The 15,710-nt window shown below is 39.9% G+C and overlaps 1 protein-coding gene across 10 annotated transcripts in view; it reads left to right on the forward strand.

The window, feature by feature from the left end:
• LOC306884472 (transcription factor SOX-6-like) overlaps positions 1 to 15,710 on the forward strand; it is a 157,786-nt gene that overhangs the window by 86,501 nt on the left and 55,575 nt on the right. For all 10 annotated transcript variants that reach the window (XM_079440360.1, XM_079440356.1, XM_079440361.1 and 7 more), the window contains 2 exons: positions 4,828 to 5,000; positions 6,769 to 6,837. In XM_079440360.1, coding sequence (XP_079296486.1) covers positions 4,828 to 5,000; positions 6,769 to 6,837 — 242 coding nt within the window. The remainder of the gene's footprint in view (positions 1 to 4,827; positions 5,001 to 6,768; positions 6,838 to 15,710) is intronic.

Here is a 15,710-nt window from a genome sequence, read left to right on the forward strand (position 1 = left end):
ATTAATTTTTATATTTTTTATATTTATCTGTATATTATCTATTTGTATATTATTTAAATATATACATATAGATATTTACATGCAGTATACTACATGCTATATACATAATATTCAGACATACTATTTACTATGCAATTAGATCAATACTTAAAATATATACGCTTAAAAAATAAATGTAATATTTTACATTTTAACAATATATAGTTAAAAATAAATGTTAGATTATATAATAAAGCAAAAAAAAATAAAAAATTAGAGATGCACCGATTGTGTAACGGGGCAAACAAGACGTCAGATGTGCGGATCCAAGTGCAAGCTTTTATTTATAAACATAGTCAATAAACAGGCAGGGTCAAACAACGGCAAACAGATATGGTGTGGGCAAGACACAGAGCAATCCTAGGGCTAGCGAGAGTCGACGATCGGCAAACAATATCCAACAGAGCAAGGCAGAGAGATAATCCAGGTATACGAGCAGTAGTCCAAGAGAGGTGCAAACAGAGTCCAAACGGCAAGGCAAAGGGTAAATCCAGGAAACGTGGGCAAGAATCAAAACACTAGAAAAACACACAAGGCAATGACAATGACAACAAAGTGGGTTCCGTATTGCAGCTAAAACTAGGAGAGTATAAATGCAGAACAATACTGGAACTAAACAGAAAAACACAGAATGGCTCAGTAAGGCAGCTAACACTAGGGGAGTGATAAGCGCAATACAATACTCGGCAGAGAGGAAGAGGAAGTCCATGGTTTATGTAGGGTGTGTGATCAGTGCAATCAGCTGTGTGTCGTCAGTGCAATGGATGATGGGAATTGTAGTCTGAGGTGGCGTGCAACAGTTAGTGTGGTGCAAGAGTCCATGTGGTGAGTGAGTGACCTCTGGTGGTGAGTTAACCGAAGTTCATAGACTAGATTCATAACCGATTGCAATTTTCTTGGCCGATTTCCAGTTTTTTGGAAGTGTGACCTGCCGATACCAATTTTTGCCGATTCCGATTTTCTTTCTAAGAACTATAATTGACAGCATATACAAACAAAAATCTATGCAAATTTCAATTTACATAATAAAATAAATTATTAAACATTACAATTCCCCCAATCTGGACTAAGTTACAGATTTTCTCTCACTTAAACAACTCTCAAAATAAAGTGCTCTGTGACTGGAAAGAGGAAGAAATAGTTTAAATTTAAACTTAAACTTAAAATGAGTTGCTGTAAGTAACAAAACAGATGTCATTTCCCACTGTTTATAAATGGTCATTTCCCCTCCCTAACCATATTAAATGTGTAATCTTTCACATAAAATTCTTACTTTGTTTCAATTAATTCAGTTAGCATAATAAGAAACTGTAGACTTGTTACTAGGGCTGGGCGATATATTGCATGCGATATGCAATATCGTCAGTAAAGCGGCATTTAATACATGGAGCCGTAGTTCACTGACAAGCTACGCAATAACGCTTTCATTATCGCTGATCTATCGCCTTCGATAATGAACGCGATATTGCGTAGCTTGTCAGTGAACTACGGCTCTGTGTATTAAATGTCGCTCCGTTTGAAAACAGGTGATGGAGATTTAGCGCTAATCAATGAACCAGGTTTACTGACGAGATACGCATGCATATCGCATGCGATATATCGCGCAGCCCTAGTTGTTACTATTCAAATGAAATTAGTATTAACAAACTTTATTTTTCGACTGCTGAGGAAACAGAAGCTGCATCTGAAGTAGCATTAGATGCATTTACATGGACAGTTTGATGAAGCTGAGGTGCCATAAATGCATTTACACTGCAAAATTTCAAATGCATAAATAATTTTATAAGATTAATGTTTATTTTTTTAAAGACAAATAAAAGTTGAAAAAATGCAATGATACATTTAAATTTGACTAAACCACCAGTAGGTGGCGGCAATTTTAATGAGTGAGTCATTTATTCATTCATTCAACCAATTTATTCAAACGGCTGATTCATTCAGAAATGAAGCAAGTAAATGTCCTTTTGAATGGGCCACTGAATCATTGACTCACTCGATTCGTTTAAAAACGTGGATTCATTCAGTAACGAAACACCGCTGTGTGTTGCTCGAAGACACACAACAGTTCTGCTGTGGCTTTGATCGGAACTATTTTCGTCAGCGAAATTGAACAAAAACAGTCAATATTTTGTCTACAATCGAAGTCACTTAATTTGAACTTCTTGTTTATTTAAATACTATTGTATAAAATAAGTGTCACGTTGCAATCGTGTTGATATTGATATTCGGGGAAACATCATGGCTGTATAATGTTGCATATCTAAATCACATATTGAAAATATATTTTTTTTTCTTCTACCGCAGTATGCATCTATAAATTTCTGTGAGTTATTTTGTGTGTGCTGTCTCTCTCAAACGCTCACTCAGGCTGTGCAAGCCTCATTTGGCACGATATAAATTCATTATCAGTCACCGTTTACACTGAATGCAATTAAAATTTGAATCATTCTCACGCGAAATGATGTGTATCTCTAATGTGATGTGCATCTCTAATAAATATATATATATGTGTATATATATATATATGTGTGTAAGGATATAAAGCAATAAATAAAGCAATCTTTTTTACACAATATCTTGCATATATTGTTCAATTTCAGCCCAGAAAAGAGATTGCTTGGTATTCTAATGCCCTTATTTCTAAAATGTTCAGCTTTCCATAATGCACTGAGAAGTTACTGTTATAGTCATAAAACAATGAAACCCTACCAGAACAGGCCAGAAATCTGAGGAGGGGAAAACAGGAGTGAGAGAGAAGCGGGAAAACATTTTGGTAGCAGGGTGGGGTGGTTGGGGTGAACTCTGGACAATTGAGCCAGAGACAAAACAATGGAGCCTCTGTTAGTATGCTGTTGGTTTTTGTGAAGACCAGCACTCTGCACACACAAGAACCTGTGCTGGGCCCTCCACAGTCTGCGGCCCCTCTGTAAAACTCTGCAACTCATGTGTGTGCTCGGTTACCACTTTATGTACAACATATATAAGACAGTTATACATACAAAAATACATACAAATTATAATTACGGTATGTAACCTAATAGGAGTGTACTCAGAACTGTTGTATAGCAGAATCAATCACAGCGGATTGTGTGATTGAAATGTGTGATCGAGTTGGAGGGTTGTCCGGAGAGCTCCTTAGTGGGCAGAATTGAGTCCAGATGTTTGCCCCTCAGTAGGATATGAGTCCTGTCCTCCCCCAGAGGCCCCTGAGATTCTCCGTTGGGAGGAGGAGCGAGTTATGCTATTTGACATCCAACAGCCCTTCTGACTCAGTGAAGTGTCTCTCTCTTCGTCCACTGAGAGATGCTCTGCCACCCCCATCCCCTTCAGACTCTCTCTCCCTTTCTTTTTTTGAGCATTCATGGGGGCAGATGTCAGTCCAGACAGCGGCGGCTGCTAAGTACGGCCCTTCATGGCACAAGCCAAAGGTTAATAAAATCGGTAGCAAATTATAAATTTTACAGATAAGCCATTCACAACAAGTGTAATCGGCTGAATAAAAAGTCAATTCAGGCCCCGAGGAAACCACATGCAGTAGTAGTGAATAGGCGCTTTTAGGTGCCTTTTTTGAGAGAGAGGGTAAATGGAGAATTGCAGCCTCTCTCCTTCATCGCCGCCGCGCAAGCCTGGCCAGTAAATTGCTCTGAATGGGGGCTGGAGGTTGACAGGCCCTATTAAGACAAACGGCCTTCCTCATCGGAGAGATAAAATAAATCAGGTGTTTAGTCCAATTAAAATAGTTGAACTAGAGCAGGCCCCAGGGAGCCCCTCCGGAGAAACTCAAGACAGATGTGGCCAGGGGAGCACAGGAAGACACCCAGGAAAGAATTTAACACTAAGCTGGCTGCTAGCCAAGCCGATCATACTGTTCTCATGAAGCAGCAGGTTACTGTCCGGAGGCAGGATCACTTAGCATTGATTAGCTAAAGGTACAGCACGGCCTCATGGGAGGACGTGCAGAAGGCACGCACATTGTCTGGTGTGATTACACAGTTTGATGCGTGCGAGAGAGATAATGAGAGGATACAGAGGTGACGGTGACCCTGTTTGCGAGAGGCACGGCAGCTCTGAGGTGTTTGTGCCTGCTCCTCCTTTAATGAGAATTGAGAGCAGTCATTACACTGCAGCGCCTCCAGTCGTGCAACTGTCGCACACACACTTGCCCTGTATTGTCTGTCACTAATCTGCCACCTTCACTCGTCTTGTGACAGCTCCTCTTATTTAATAGGAACAATTCCATTCCTCACCATTTCTACAAGAAGCCGCGATCACCAGAAGTGGAAAGAGAGAGCGGGACTCGCGACCTTCGCACTTTTAATGAAGCCGTTCCATTATCAGACTGAGACTGTTTGGATGATACCATTCTCGGCTTTGAAGGAGCTAGAGTTTCCCTCTCGGACCGCCTTCTGTGGTCTTCAGGAATTCTGGACTGAGACGTACTCGATGCTCAGCATTTGCTGGCTCTGTCTTGTCCTCTCAAGAAAAAAAAACTTGCTGATCCCTGGAGCTTCTCGATTGTGGGCTTTTTATATCTCTGAAGCGCAGATCAATTAACAAGGCTCTGTTTTCCACCACTTGCTTTGTTTGCTGTTCTGTCTCTAGGAAAACTGACCTTTGCCTTCATATTGAGACTATATTTAAGAGGTGAGGGACATCTGGCTGATGTAACATGAGATGTAAACCTTTTCTTCTCACTGCTTGAAGAGTGTACAGGGTCATGGAGAGAAGACCTTTTTTTCACTTTTACCATTTGGTTCCTTGTGTTTGACTACATGTGTTCTGTGGCAGGTACTCCAGAAAGTCTCGCGGAGAAGGAGCGACAGCTCTCCACCATGATCACACAGCTCATCAGCCTGCGAGAACAGCTCCTGGCCGCCCATGATGAGCAGAAGAAACTGGCCGCCTCACAGATGGAGAAACAACGTCAGCAAATGGAGCTGGCACGCCAACAGCAAGAGCAGGTGAGAATGTCCAAACCAGGGTGGAGCGCCATTTAGAATCAAAGTCATAAATCAGAATTAAAGTCAGTGCCTGAATTTGAATTTAATTGGAATTGAGAATGCAAGGACGTAGCATGGAATTAAATTCAAATATATTCATACTGTAGTTTTTAACTAGAATGGCAAAATTAGTCAGGACAAAATTAGAATTTTTAAACATTTTGAGAAAATTAAAATATGTTTGAAATTTCACCTATAGAAATTTCAATTTGTATATTTCATCAGTTACTTTTTTTTTTTTAATTAACTTTTGTGGACAAAGAAGAAGAAATGTATTTCCCATAATACTTATTTGAAGTACAATTCAGTAAAATCCTTTTCTTGCCATTCCAATTGAACTTCCTGTGGAGTGTGGCCAATTTAATTCAAATGCAAATCTCTTACTGGCTTCATAGTATATATGTCCTATAAATCCTGTTGTTTTGTTTAAAGCTAGTTTAATAAAGATATTATCAGCGATGCATCACATATTCTCATTTTACAGCCTCATTTATCAGAGGAGGCACTTAAAACAAGATTGCTCTTATTTGCTTTTAAATAGGTAATGAGTTCTTCTATTTAGCGAATTAATATTTTAATTTAGTTTATGGCTTGATGTTTCACTCCTTGATAAATCAGGCTCCATCGTGAAGAGGAAAGCACATAGTTGCAGTTATTGTATATAACTGATGAAATATGGAAGCACGTAAATTGGTAGGGAAATTGATCACAATTAGATCAAACTTTGCATGAAAAGCATTTGTAGATCAAGCAAATGAGGCGTACGGAACGCATCAGCAGCTCATGAGCTCCGTTAATGTCGCACAAGATCCATCTACATCTTCACTGTTTTTATAGCGAAACCATATAATTGCTGTCAATTTATTATGCAGATGAATAGGTGCATATTAATGTGGTCTGCATTTACCTGAAACGCATGCATGTTTTCTAATTCACCCTATTAATGTCACCCGGCTCTCCGCATTAATATTCAACTTTATGAGGATTGTATATTTATTGTATGCTCAGCTGATTTTAATAAATGGTTATTTCAGGAATTAACTGTTTTGCAAATGTTCAAAACCACATCTCTTTCCATTAATGACAAACAAAATGGAGGGAGAGGAGGACAGAAAGAGCGAGAGAGAAAGAGGGAGGGAGGAAGGGGGAGCCTGAAGTTAGGATGTCATTTAGCCATCCAGACACGACACAGTAATTAACTGTTGACACTAGTGAAGAAGCCAGCACAAATTAATCCTGACACATTTGCAGACGGGTGATATCTTATAGTGAACACTTTGTAATTATATTTGAAAATGAAAATTAAATGACACTTAAACCTAGGCTGTCAGGCTAACTGAGGAGGAGGAACGGGGGAGTCTGCAGGGGCTGGGAGAAATTGAGAGAGAGGGAGGAGGCAATGTGCTTAACGTCGAGAGCCCACCCTTGGGCAGACCCGACCACTCCTAAGTTGCATAAACATGCCAGTCTTTCACCCCGCGGCGCATTGCCCCGGCCAGGCCCGGAGCTGGGTATAATACACATTAGCAGTTCTCTGATTACAGTCATTAGGGTCAATTGGTGGACGAGAGATGTTACCCACAAGCTCTGATTGCATTTATTATCTGTCTGCATAAATACATGATACAATAAATTCAGTTGATCTCTCGTAGACTATGATAAGGTGCATCCTTTAATGATCGAAGGTTTCTAGCGATGTTCAGCTAAACAAATCTTTGTGCTTTCGCAGATTGCCAGACAACAGCAGCAACTTCTGCAGCAACAGCACAAAATCAATCTCCTCCAGCAGCAGATCCAGGTCAGTGCTCGACTTTCACATCTTTGTTCTGTCAAAAAAATTTATTTTGTTTTTGCAGCTGTCATCAATCATGTTACTACTGTCACGAATCAGGATAATTGGCCAATAGTAATTGGGGAAGGGGCTATAGATGGGTAGAATAATTATCACTCCCTAATTAATGAAGGAAAGGAAAAAACAGAAATGAGAGAAAGCTTAATGACACCAAGTGGTGCCTGTTTGCATGTTTTGTGGAAAAGTGCCCTGAGGCTTTGAGACATGAAAGCCGGTGATAAATGCCTCTGAAATTACACCGTCCCAGCACAGTGACGTGGCAGCGGCTTTGGAAAAACAGTCGCTACTGTTAGCCCCTTTTCCCATTGTCCAATAATGGAAAAATCACTTTTCATTAATTTGCTTAACTCCGTTGCGGCCGACGAGCCTGTAAACGTATCTTGTTGACATGTAAATTGCGCAAACCTTGCCTTTTGCAAATATTTGCTGCTTGCTTTAAGTCAGTTTGAGTGATCTTTTGAAGGTCTCTCTTTATAAGTGTGCTTCAAGAATAGGCTCATTGAAAGTTTGCTCTTTGCTTAAAAATAATTGAATTGGATTAGTTGCAAAGTACACACTGTGGTCACCCAAATCCGTTTTCTTGCCACAAAGTGGATTGAGCTTTTTTCCCTCTCCATCAAGCAATTATGTGAAATGAAAAAATGCAAAGGAGGGGGAATAAAGAGAATGCTTTCAAGAACGCCGTAAATAAATGTGACGTATATGTGAAGAAAGAGCAGGATAAGAATGAGTGTTTGTGAGCCGTTGGTTTGCGTGGTATGTGGTTCTCAATCAAGCAAGGTTAGCAGACCACCCAGTCGGAGACGTGGACGTACACAAGCTGGTCAGTGGCAGTGGTCAAGGTCTTTTACACACACCATACACACATAAAAGCCAAGGGCAACATGAGCAGCCCGTGCCTGGAGATATTCTTTTCCTTCTCTTCTTTTTTTCTGCTTTTGCACATTCAAATTCAAATTTTATTTGTCACATACATATACATACGTAGTACGACATGTAGTGAAATGTATTGTACGACTGTCCAACAAATTGTCCAACAAAATTAAGAAAAACCTCAAGTTTACAAAAAAAAAAAAAAAAAAGACAGGTACTGGAGACAGGTACAAAGATCCCCAGTCCTCTTTTCTTTCCCAGATTCACACCCAATATACCATTATGTCAGCTGGTCTTCTCTTACATTTTACACGCTCATTTCATTCTTTACTTCTCAGTTCTCACTTTTCACATCTCATAGCATCCTCTGCATTTGACTTCCACTTCAAAGCCCCTGAGATTGAGGCCCTCAGAAAGGAATCCAGGCTGGTTTTCTTCTGAGCACTCTACATATCATTGTGAGGTTAACCATCAGCCTTTCTTTCTCTCTCTGCTCAGATGTGTCAGGTAAAAACAAACCACTGTCTTATTTACACATCCCCGAAGCACGACAGATTTATAGCTCAGCAGTAATATAGATTTATAGCTCAGCTCTTTCAAGTGCACTTCTCAAGAGAACGGCCCAATCTGTTAAAGGCTCACGCTGTTGAAGAGCCTGCTGAACTAGCCACTGTGCTACTACCACGTTACCACGCCGCGTGTGTGAGAAGTACCACTCTTTGCTCTCCAGTAGACAGGCCTCTACATGCTTATTGTGTGTCGCAGTGGCAGTAAGAGTTCGTGTGAACAGTTTAATTACCTTTAGGAGTGGAGGCTTCTGGAGTTGGATATTCTCAACTAGTGAGAGAGCTCATCCTTAACAGCTGGGCTATGCTATACTGTCATTTCTGCAATGCACTGAAGTTGCTATGTTAACATAAGTATTTTTTTTTCAGTAGCATGACATTAGCTAAGTTGTTGTAAAATGGAAAGTGTAGCATCATGTTAACTGTCACATTGTATTGCGCATATACACTACCATACACTAACTAAATGGATAAAAAAAATTGTCATTATTTACTCACTCTCATTTCGTTCCAAACTTGTATAAGTTTATTTCTTATGTTGAACACAAAACAAGATATTTTGAAGAATTTTGAAGAACCAAACAGTTGTTGGTCCCCATTGACTTCCATAGTAGGGAAAGAAATACTTTGGAAGTCGATGGGGACCATCAGCTGTTTTATTACTAGCATTCTTCAAAATATATTTTTATGTTCATTATAAAAAATAAACTCATACAGGTTTGGAACAACATGAGGATGAGAAAATCAGCTGCAGTTATTGGCTGTTACACTGTAATCACAAATTTTTATACTACCACCAAAAACAGAGCAACTAAGAAAGTCAGGCTTAGGATGTGTAATATCTTATCATGCTTTTTATCTTTGTTTCCATATATATCATTACCATTGCCTCCCTTTGTGACCCATTTAACTTCCATCTCCAGAACCCACAGCTCGTCGTAAAGAAGAAGTCGGAAGACGAGAGTAGGATGCATTGGGAAACGAGAGGAGGAGGCTTGCTAATGCAGTTCCCTGGCACTCTGTTTTCATTAGAGCTAGCTCTACAAAAATGCCCAGTGCTCTTAATATACAACAGCTTTGAGTTAATTAGTACTCCAAACAAGCTCTTCAGCCTTCGTGCAGAAGACGTAAAAGTTGAGTGGTAAAACAACATGCAGAGATTGGGTTTCCCCGCTGTTAGCGTGGAGCGTGTGCGTGGTTTAAAGAGCCAGCTTCCCCATCAAAGCGCTACTGTTTTGGCTCACATGGCAAGCGGCGTTTTAGACATTTATTGATGATGTAACTGATCACATCACTGGATTCTGTAAACGGGACTGAACGGGGTCCAAATAAAACCATTGGACCTGTAACCCAATATAGCGTCAGCTTGGAAAATCAACTCTGTTTTTTTCCGGAGTTTGGCACTGTGCGTTGCCCAAATCAAACCACTTTTAAATTGCCCTTCTCTCTGTTTCATCACATTTTGTACAAAGAACTCTGAGAGATGAAGAGATTGAGTCTTTGTCTTTTCGGGAATTACAATGTCACTTGTTTTAAAGATAACAGATGTTTAGATTATAGCGTTAAAGGCTTATCAGAACTTCAAGCTCAAGGTTTTACTTCTTATTTATTCCTTTAGCCAAAAGCCTCTTGTTCAGAAATTTCATATGGCAACTAATTCCGTCCAGGGACCGGATTACTGTTATGTGACTCAAGCATGAACTTAAAAGCGCCATCAGAGATTGAAGGAAAGGCTTAGGAACAATTAAAAACAAATGTCGAAGTAAATCTTGATCTGAAACAGAAAATGTGTTACTTATGTAAGACAAGTAAAGCCGCACAAATAAGACCATGTAAAAGCCACCGCCTCCAACAGGAAGGCAAGCCTGTGTTGGTTGTTCTTTGAATCTGTATTAATCAAGCCAAGTGATTCGGGTTCCGCTGACCTGTTTACAAAGAGCCAGTCTCCTTGACAGTTCCACTCACTGTTTTATTCGCCCTCATGTCATTACAATCAGCTGTAATTGTGGCTGGCTTCCTGTAGGAAAGAAAAAAAATATGTCAGAGATCTTTAATATCTCAAGTCATTATCTTAGACAAAAATTAGATTAAATGGAGAGAAAATGGATACTTTAATTTTCTGTAAGTACATGCATTTTAGTCCAAGAAATATAATATATTTTTAGAAAATAATATAATTTCTTATGTAATTTTAATGTATATATAATATAATATTTGTGTATGTATATTTTAATTTATTAAAATGTTTGTTTATTTGTTTTTGTTTTTCATTTATAATATATAATAATATGTTAAGAGTTTTATTTATAGTTTTATCAAACTAGTTATTTGATAATTCATATAATAATATTTGATATTTGTGACCCTGGACCACAGAACCAGTCTTAAGTCGCTGGGGTATATTTGTAGCAATAGCCAACAATACATTGTATTGTTCAAAATTATCAATTTTTCTTTTATGCCAAAATGTTTTAGAATATTAAGTAAAGATCATGTTCCATGAAGATATTTTGTAAATTTCTTACCGTAAATATATCAAAACTTAATTTTTGATAGGTAACATGCATTGCTAAGAACTTAATTTGGACAACTTTAAAGGTGATTTTCTCAATATTTAGATTTTTTTTGCACCCCCAGTTTCCAGATTTTCAAATAGTTGTATCTCGGACAAATATTGTCACATCCTAATAAACCATACATCAATTGAAAGCGTATTTATTCAGCTTTAAGATTATGTATATATCTCAATTTTGAAAAATTTACACTTATGACTGGTTTTGTGGTCCAGGGTCACATTTGATAACTAACTGATAATTGATAGCAATTTTACCAAAGCGTCAGTTGTTCAAAATGCTTTAAATTTTCAGTTTATCGTTCTCTTTTCAAATGGTTGCAATAATTTTTCTTTCTTTTATTTGTAATTCTTAAATTTCTCTTTGGGTGTCTTGGTCTAAAAACCAAAACAACACTCGTCAACACTCAAAATGTATGACCAAAAGTTTCTGATCAACGTAATAATACTGATATGTAATTAATCACTTTCCCATTTAAATTTCCTTGTCTTTTGCTTTGCCTGAGCTCCCCATAGTGATGAAAATGTCTGTGTATATGAGGTTAGAGCATAAAAAGGCTTTCTTTGTCCAAAAGGTTGTCAGGAGAGACTGTTCATTGTCCTACGAGCTCATACATCTCTTACACTTAATACTTATGATTACAGCTGCTGTGCTCAGTTGAGATTTCAAAGGCCTGTACATGTGTGCATATGTATTAGGTGCTATTGTCTCTCTCTGGGCTGTGTTTTGCGACGGCAGCTGTAAATTCCCAGGCTGGACTCAGGGATGATCTGGGCCGGGTTGACGTGCATCTCTAGTGCAGACTTGGCTCGGTTCCAGGCATTCCTGCACGCTGGGGCTGGTACGATGTGAGCTAAGGTGACGCAGGGAGGAGAACACACAGGTGGAGGCAGGCTCATCTTATTGTATACACACACACAAGCATCAAGAGAAGAATGATTTCCTTAAAGGTCAGCGTGAACTTTAGATACTGAGGAGAGGCAAGGCTGCGGTGTGTTTGAGGAAAAATTTCCGTTGAGATTAAACAGCTCTTTCTCTATGAGAATTCCATTATGACGCTCATATACTGTCTCTGATATCACAGCAAACAAAGTTTATTAGCTCCGATCTTGTTCTCCCTCCTCATACGGTGCGGCTACGAGAGACAGAGAGAGCGATAGGCACACTGAGCTCTGTTTGTCAACGGACAGAGATGCTGTTTGTCCGTGTAGGGCCATTGTTGTGCCGACGGTCGCTTCCTGTGTTTTAAAGCAGGCCGCCGGTTCAAACACTCTGTCATTGTACAGGCCTGGTTCTACTTATCTAACCCCAGGGCTCCGCTTCCTCTTGCTACTCTACTGAGAGAAACCTCCACGTGGCTGTCTTCCGCTGTCCTCCCCCTTTCTTCCTCCCACCCGTCCCCCCCCCCCCTCTCTCTCCCTCTCCCCTCTTTCTCCTGCCAGCACCGGCTGGATCACACAGATCTCTTGCTCTCCATCTCTCATCCTCTTCTTGCAAGCTCCAAGCACCACTTCTCATCCACTTCTCTCATTTCTAGACACCTTTTCCCATTTTTTCCCAAGCTGATTGGGGGGGGGGGAATCATGGAAATTTGGAAATGTTAATTTATTTAGTAAAATATATTAATCAGAGGAAGAAGTTAAAATAGATTTAAAAACATAATTAAAACTAATACTTAAAATGCAATTTTTTTTATATATATTATTATATAATATATAGAATTATATTTATGTTATAATAATTAATTAATAATAATAATTCGTTACATTTATATAGCACTTTTCTGGGTACTGGGGGGGGGGTTCTCCTTAACCACGACAACTATCTTTTTAAATAATAATTATATAAAGTAGGTTATAGGTTTATTGAGGTGTATTATATTATAGGTGTATTTATATAATTATTTAAATAATAATTATATAAAGTATTTATAGGTTTATTGAGGTGTATTAATGGGAGTTCACTTTTAATTGGACAGCATATACATTTAATATAAAAGAAATGGGAAATAATAGTGAAAATGAAAAAAAACTGGATAGTTGAATACTTATTCAATTTTTAACGATTTAGTAATTTTTTCCAAACTTTTTCAATTTGCTGTTATAATGAGGAAAAACAAATTAAATCTTCACAGGTTGAGTAGCCGTTCCTTGTCCTTTGGTATTTCAAAGCTCACAAAAAGGAATGGAACTTTTTTCAGTATGCAGTTATAATGGGAAATAAAGGATGAAAGGAAGAGAGATGGAATTTTTGTATTCAGAGATTTGTGTTTGAGTTTTTTGTTTTATGAGCACAGATTCCAAGCAGGCCTGTTTAATATCTTAATAATTACTCACTCTTAATATGTTGGGTTTTGTACATTCTCTTCAGTATCAGCACACTGACAGACGCCATCTGAAATAATTCTGGCTTTTAATTATTATTTATTTATTTATCAGCAGCTACGTTTAAATGAAGATAATGGATTGATTCAGAATTTTTCCAGCGCTATAAGATCTGCATTCCAGCTCAGTGGCAGAGGAGTGGCACTATTACAGCTAAAGCAGAAGCTGTTGTCAACATTCACTTCAAAGCAGGAAAGGTTCCCTCACATGTGGTTTTAAATGGTGTGGGAGAGCAGCAGGGAGTCTCTAAGGGTTAACTGATAATAGCTGCATACAGCCACCAGATTAAAGATTCTTTTTAATTATACACGGCTAACCACCAGCATAGTGAAGCCAGACAGACTAAAGACGACCTGTGCAGATGATAGACACAATGTGCCAGTGTGTTTGTGTTTGTTGTGAACAGTCTGAGAGGCCGGTGGAAGAGTGGGCCTTCAGGATATTCCTTTGTTCCTGTGGACTGATAGACAAGTGTCTGTGTGTGTGTGTGAGACTGATCTCTCGCATATGTGCACCATTTCCCCAGGCCACTGTGAGTTTGCCCTTATAGCCATGTTTATCAGTGGGAGAGGAGGCCAGGCTAAAGGGTTAATCAGAGCCAGGTCTCAAACACAAAACACACACGTCCGGCTCTGTTGCTCAGGACAAACTCATTTAATCGTAAATAATCCTGAATTCTTGTGTAATAGCATTATTTGATTCTAAAACTTGATGCGCACTCAAGATGCTTGACAGTTAGCATGAGGAGCTACACAGGCTGAAAAGCCGTTCTCGTCAAAATTTCAAAGCACACAAACATGGATGGAGGAATAATAGCAGTCTGTTCTGAGAAGTTGCATAATGGTGTTCAGGTCTCTCCTCTCACTATTTTGCAGAGCGGTGACAGAATTCACAGGGGAAGTTGAACAAAAAGAAACCCTGTCTGCGCAGACAGAACAGAGCCTCCTAATTAAACACAAGACTTTGAGGAACTCATTCGTTATATCTTTTTCAGAGAGAAGAAAATGTGTCTGTGGCGGGAGGAGCAAACGACAGACACAGTGGGCGTGGCGTCAAGCCTCGGAGAGGTTTTTTTATTAAACAAAATATTAAAATAAAGTGTCCAAAGGGGGAAAAGTGTCCAAATAAACGGGGAATCTGGTGTCCTCGTTGTGCCGCGGGGCTTGTGCAGGAAGGTAGTGTTCAGAAGGGAAGGGTCCAGGGAAGGGGCGGAGTCCGGTGGCCGCACGCGCTCCCCTCTCGGGGCCGGGAGCAAGTGGCGGCGGCGTCTCGTGCGCGGCTCCTTCCATCTCCTTGGTTCCCGGCGCTTCTGGGGGATTCGATGGCCCGGCATCCTGGCCCGTCAGCCGCCTAACGGGTGCGGCAGTCCTGCTCGACGCACCCTTCCTGGACCCACGAGGACACCAGCGTGCATGCACGGGGAAGAGACCGGTCTCCCGAGGAAAGGCGCGCTCGGCGTTTAAACGGCGGCGGTGATGAGGCTCTATTCACGTCAGGTGCGCCTCATCACACGCCGCCAGCCCTGCGTGTTCAGCGCCCCTCCTCTCTCACACACCCACTCCCGTCGGGAGCCTGGTGAAGGGCGGCGAATACGGGACGGGGTGGTGATGATGGACAGGGGGGAGGCAGCCGACTCGTCAAAGTGTCTCTCTGTTTTTTCTTCTTTGGGACATGTTCAGCTCTTTTTTCTGTAGTTTAGCTAACCGATTTGCTTATTAATATGAGGGATCTATTATAAATAAATGCTTTGTTTTTGTAGTTTACTCAAGTTATTTAAGGAGAGGGTCATATATTAAATTAGACTCTGGCCTGTTAACATATTTTCTATTTCCCTCAGGCTCGACAGAATCCGTGTTAAGAGAATTGTAATCCGGTTACTGTACGCCGGTTTCATCTCCTCTCAGTCATATTACAATCACCATTATTTAGCCGCTACACATGAAGCTAATTACCATAGCTTTGTCTTTAGCCTAGAGCCATTTGGTTTGCCTATTTAATTCAATGAACAACAATTAAATCCAATATTTCATTAAGCTCCCTCAAATGCACCAGGCGCCATATAATGGTGAATAATTCAGCTTGGCTTTTTTAGATAAATATAGGGGTGTCTAATTGAACAAAGATAATGCTCCTAATTTGCCTCTTGTTAGATGGTTTTGGTTGTCTCCCAGCACCCTTGTGATCTCTCATGCTAAAGTCTCATTTATGCGGAGACAGCGCTGAAAACAAGCTATGCTAAAAAAGAATGTGTTGCCAATTAGCATTGTCTGCCAGGCAAATGGATTGTAATAAGGAAGGAAATGAGCACGGGCATGTGTTTACGTCTCTGCGTCTTTCTGTGCGCTAATTCCCTTCTTTTTATGGTGTGGAGTATGCTAGCTTCTACTTCTACCAGGATGAGGGCCATAATGGTCTCATCAAAT

The sequence above is a fragment of the Barbus barbus genome (assembly GCF_936440315.1).
Source record: "Barbus barbus genome assembly, chromosome: 1".
NCBI classification, from domain to species: Eukaryota; Metazoa; Chordata; class Actinopteri; order Cypriniformes; family Cyprinidae; genus Barbus; species Barbus barbus.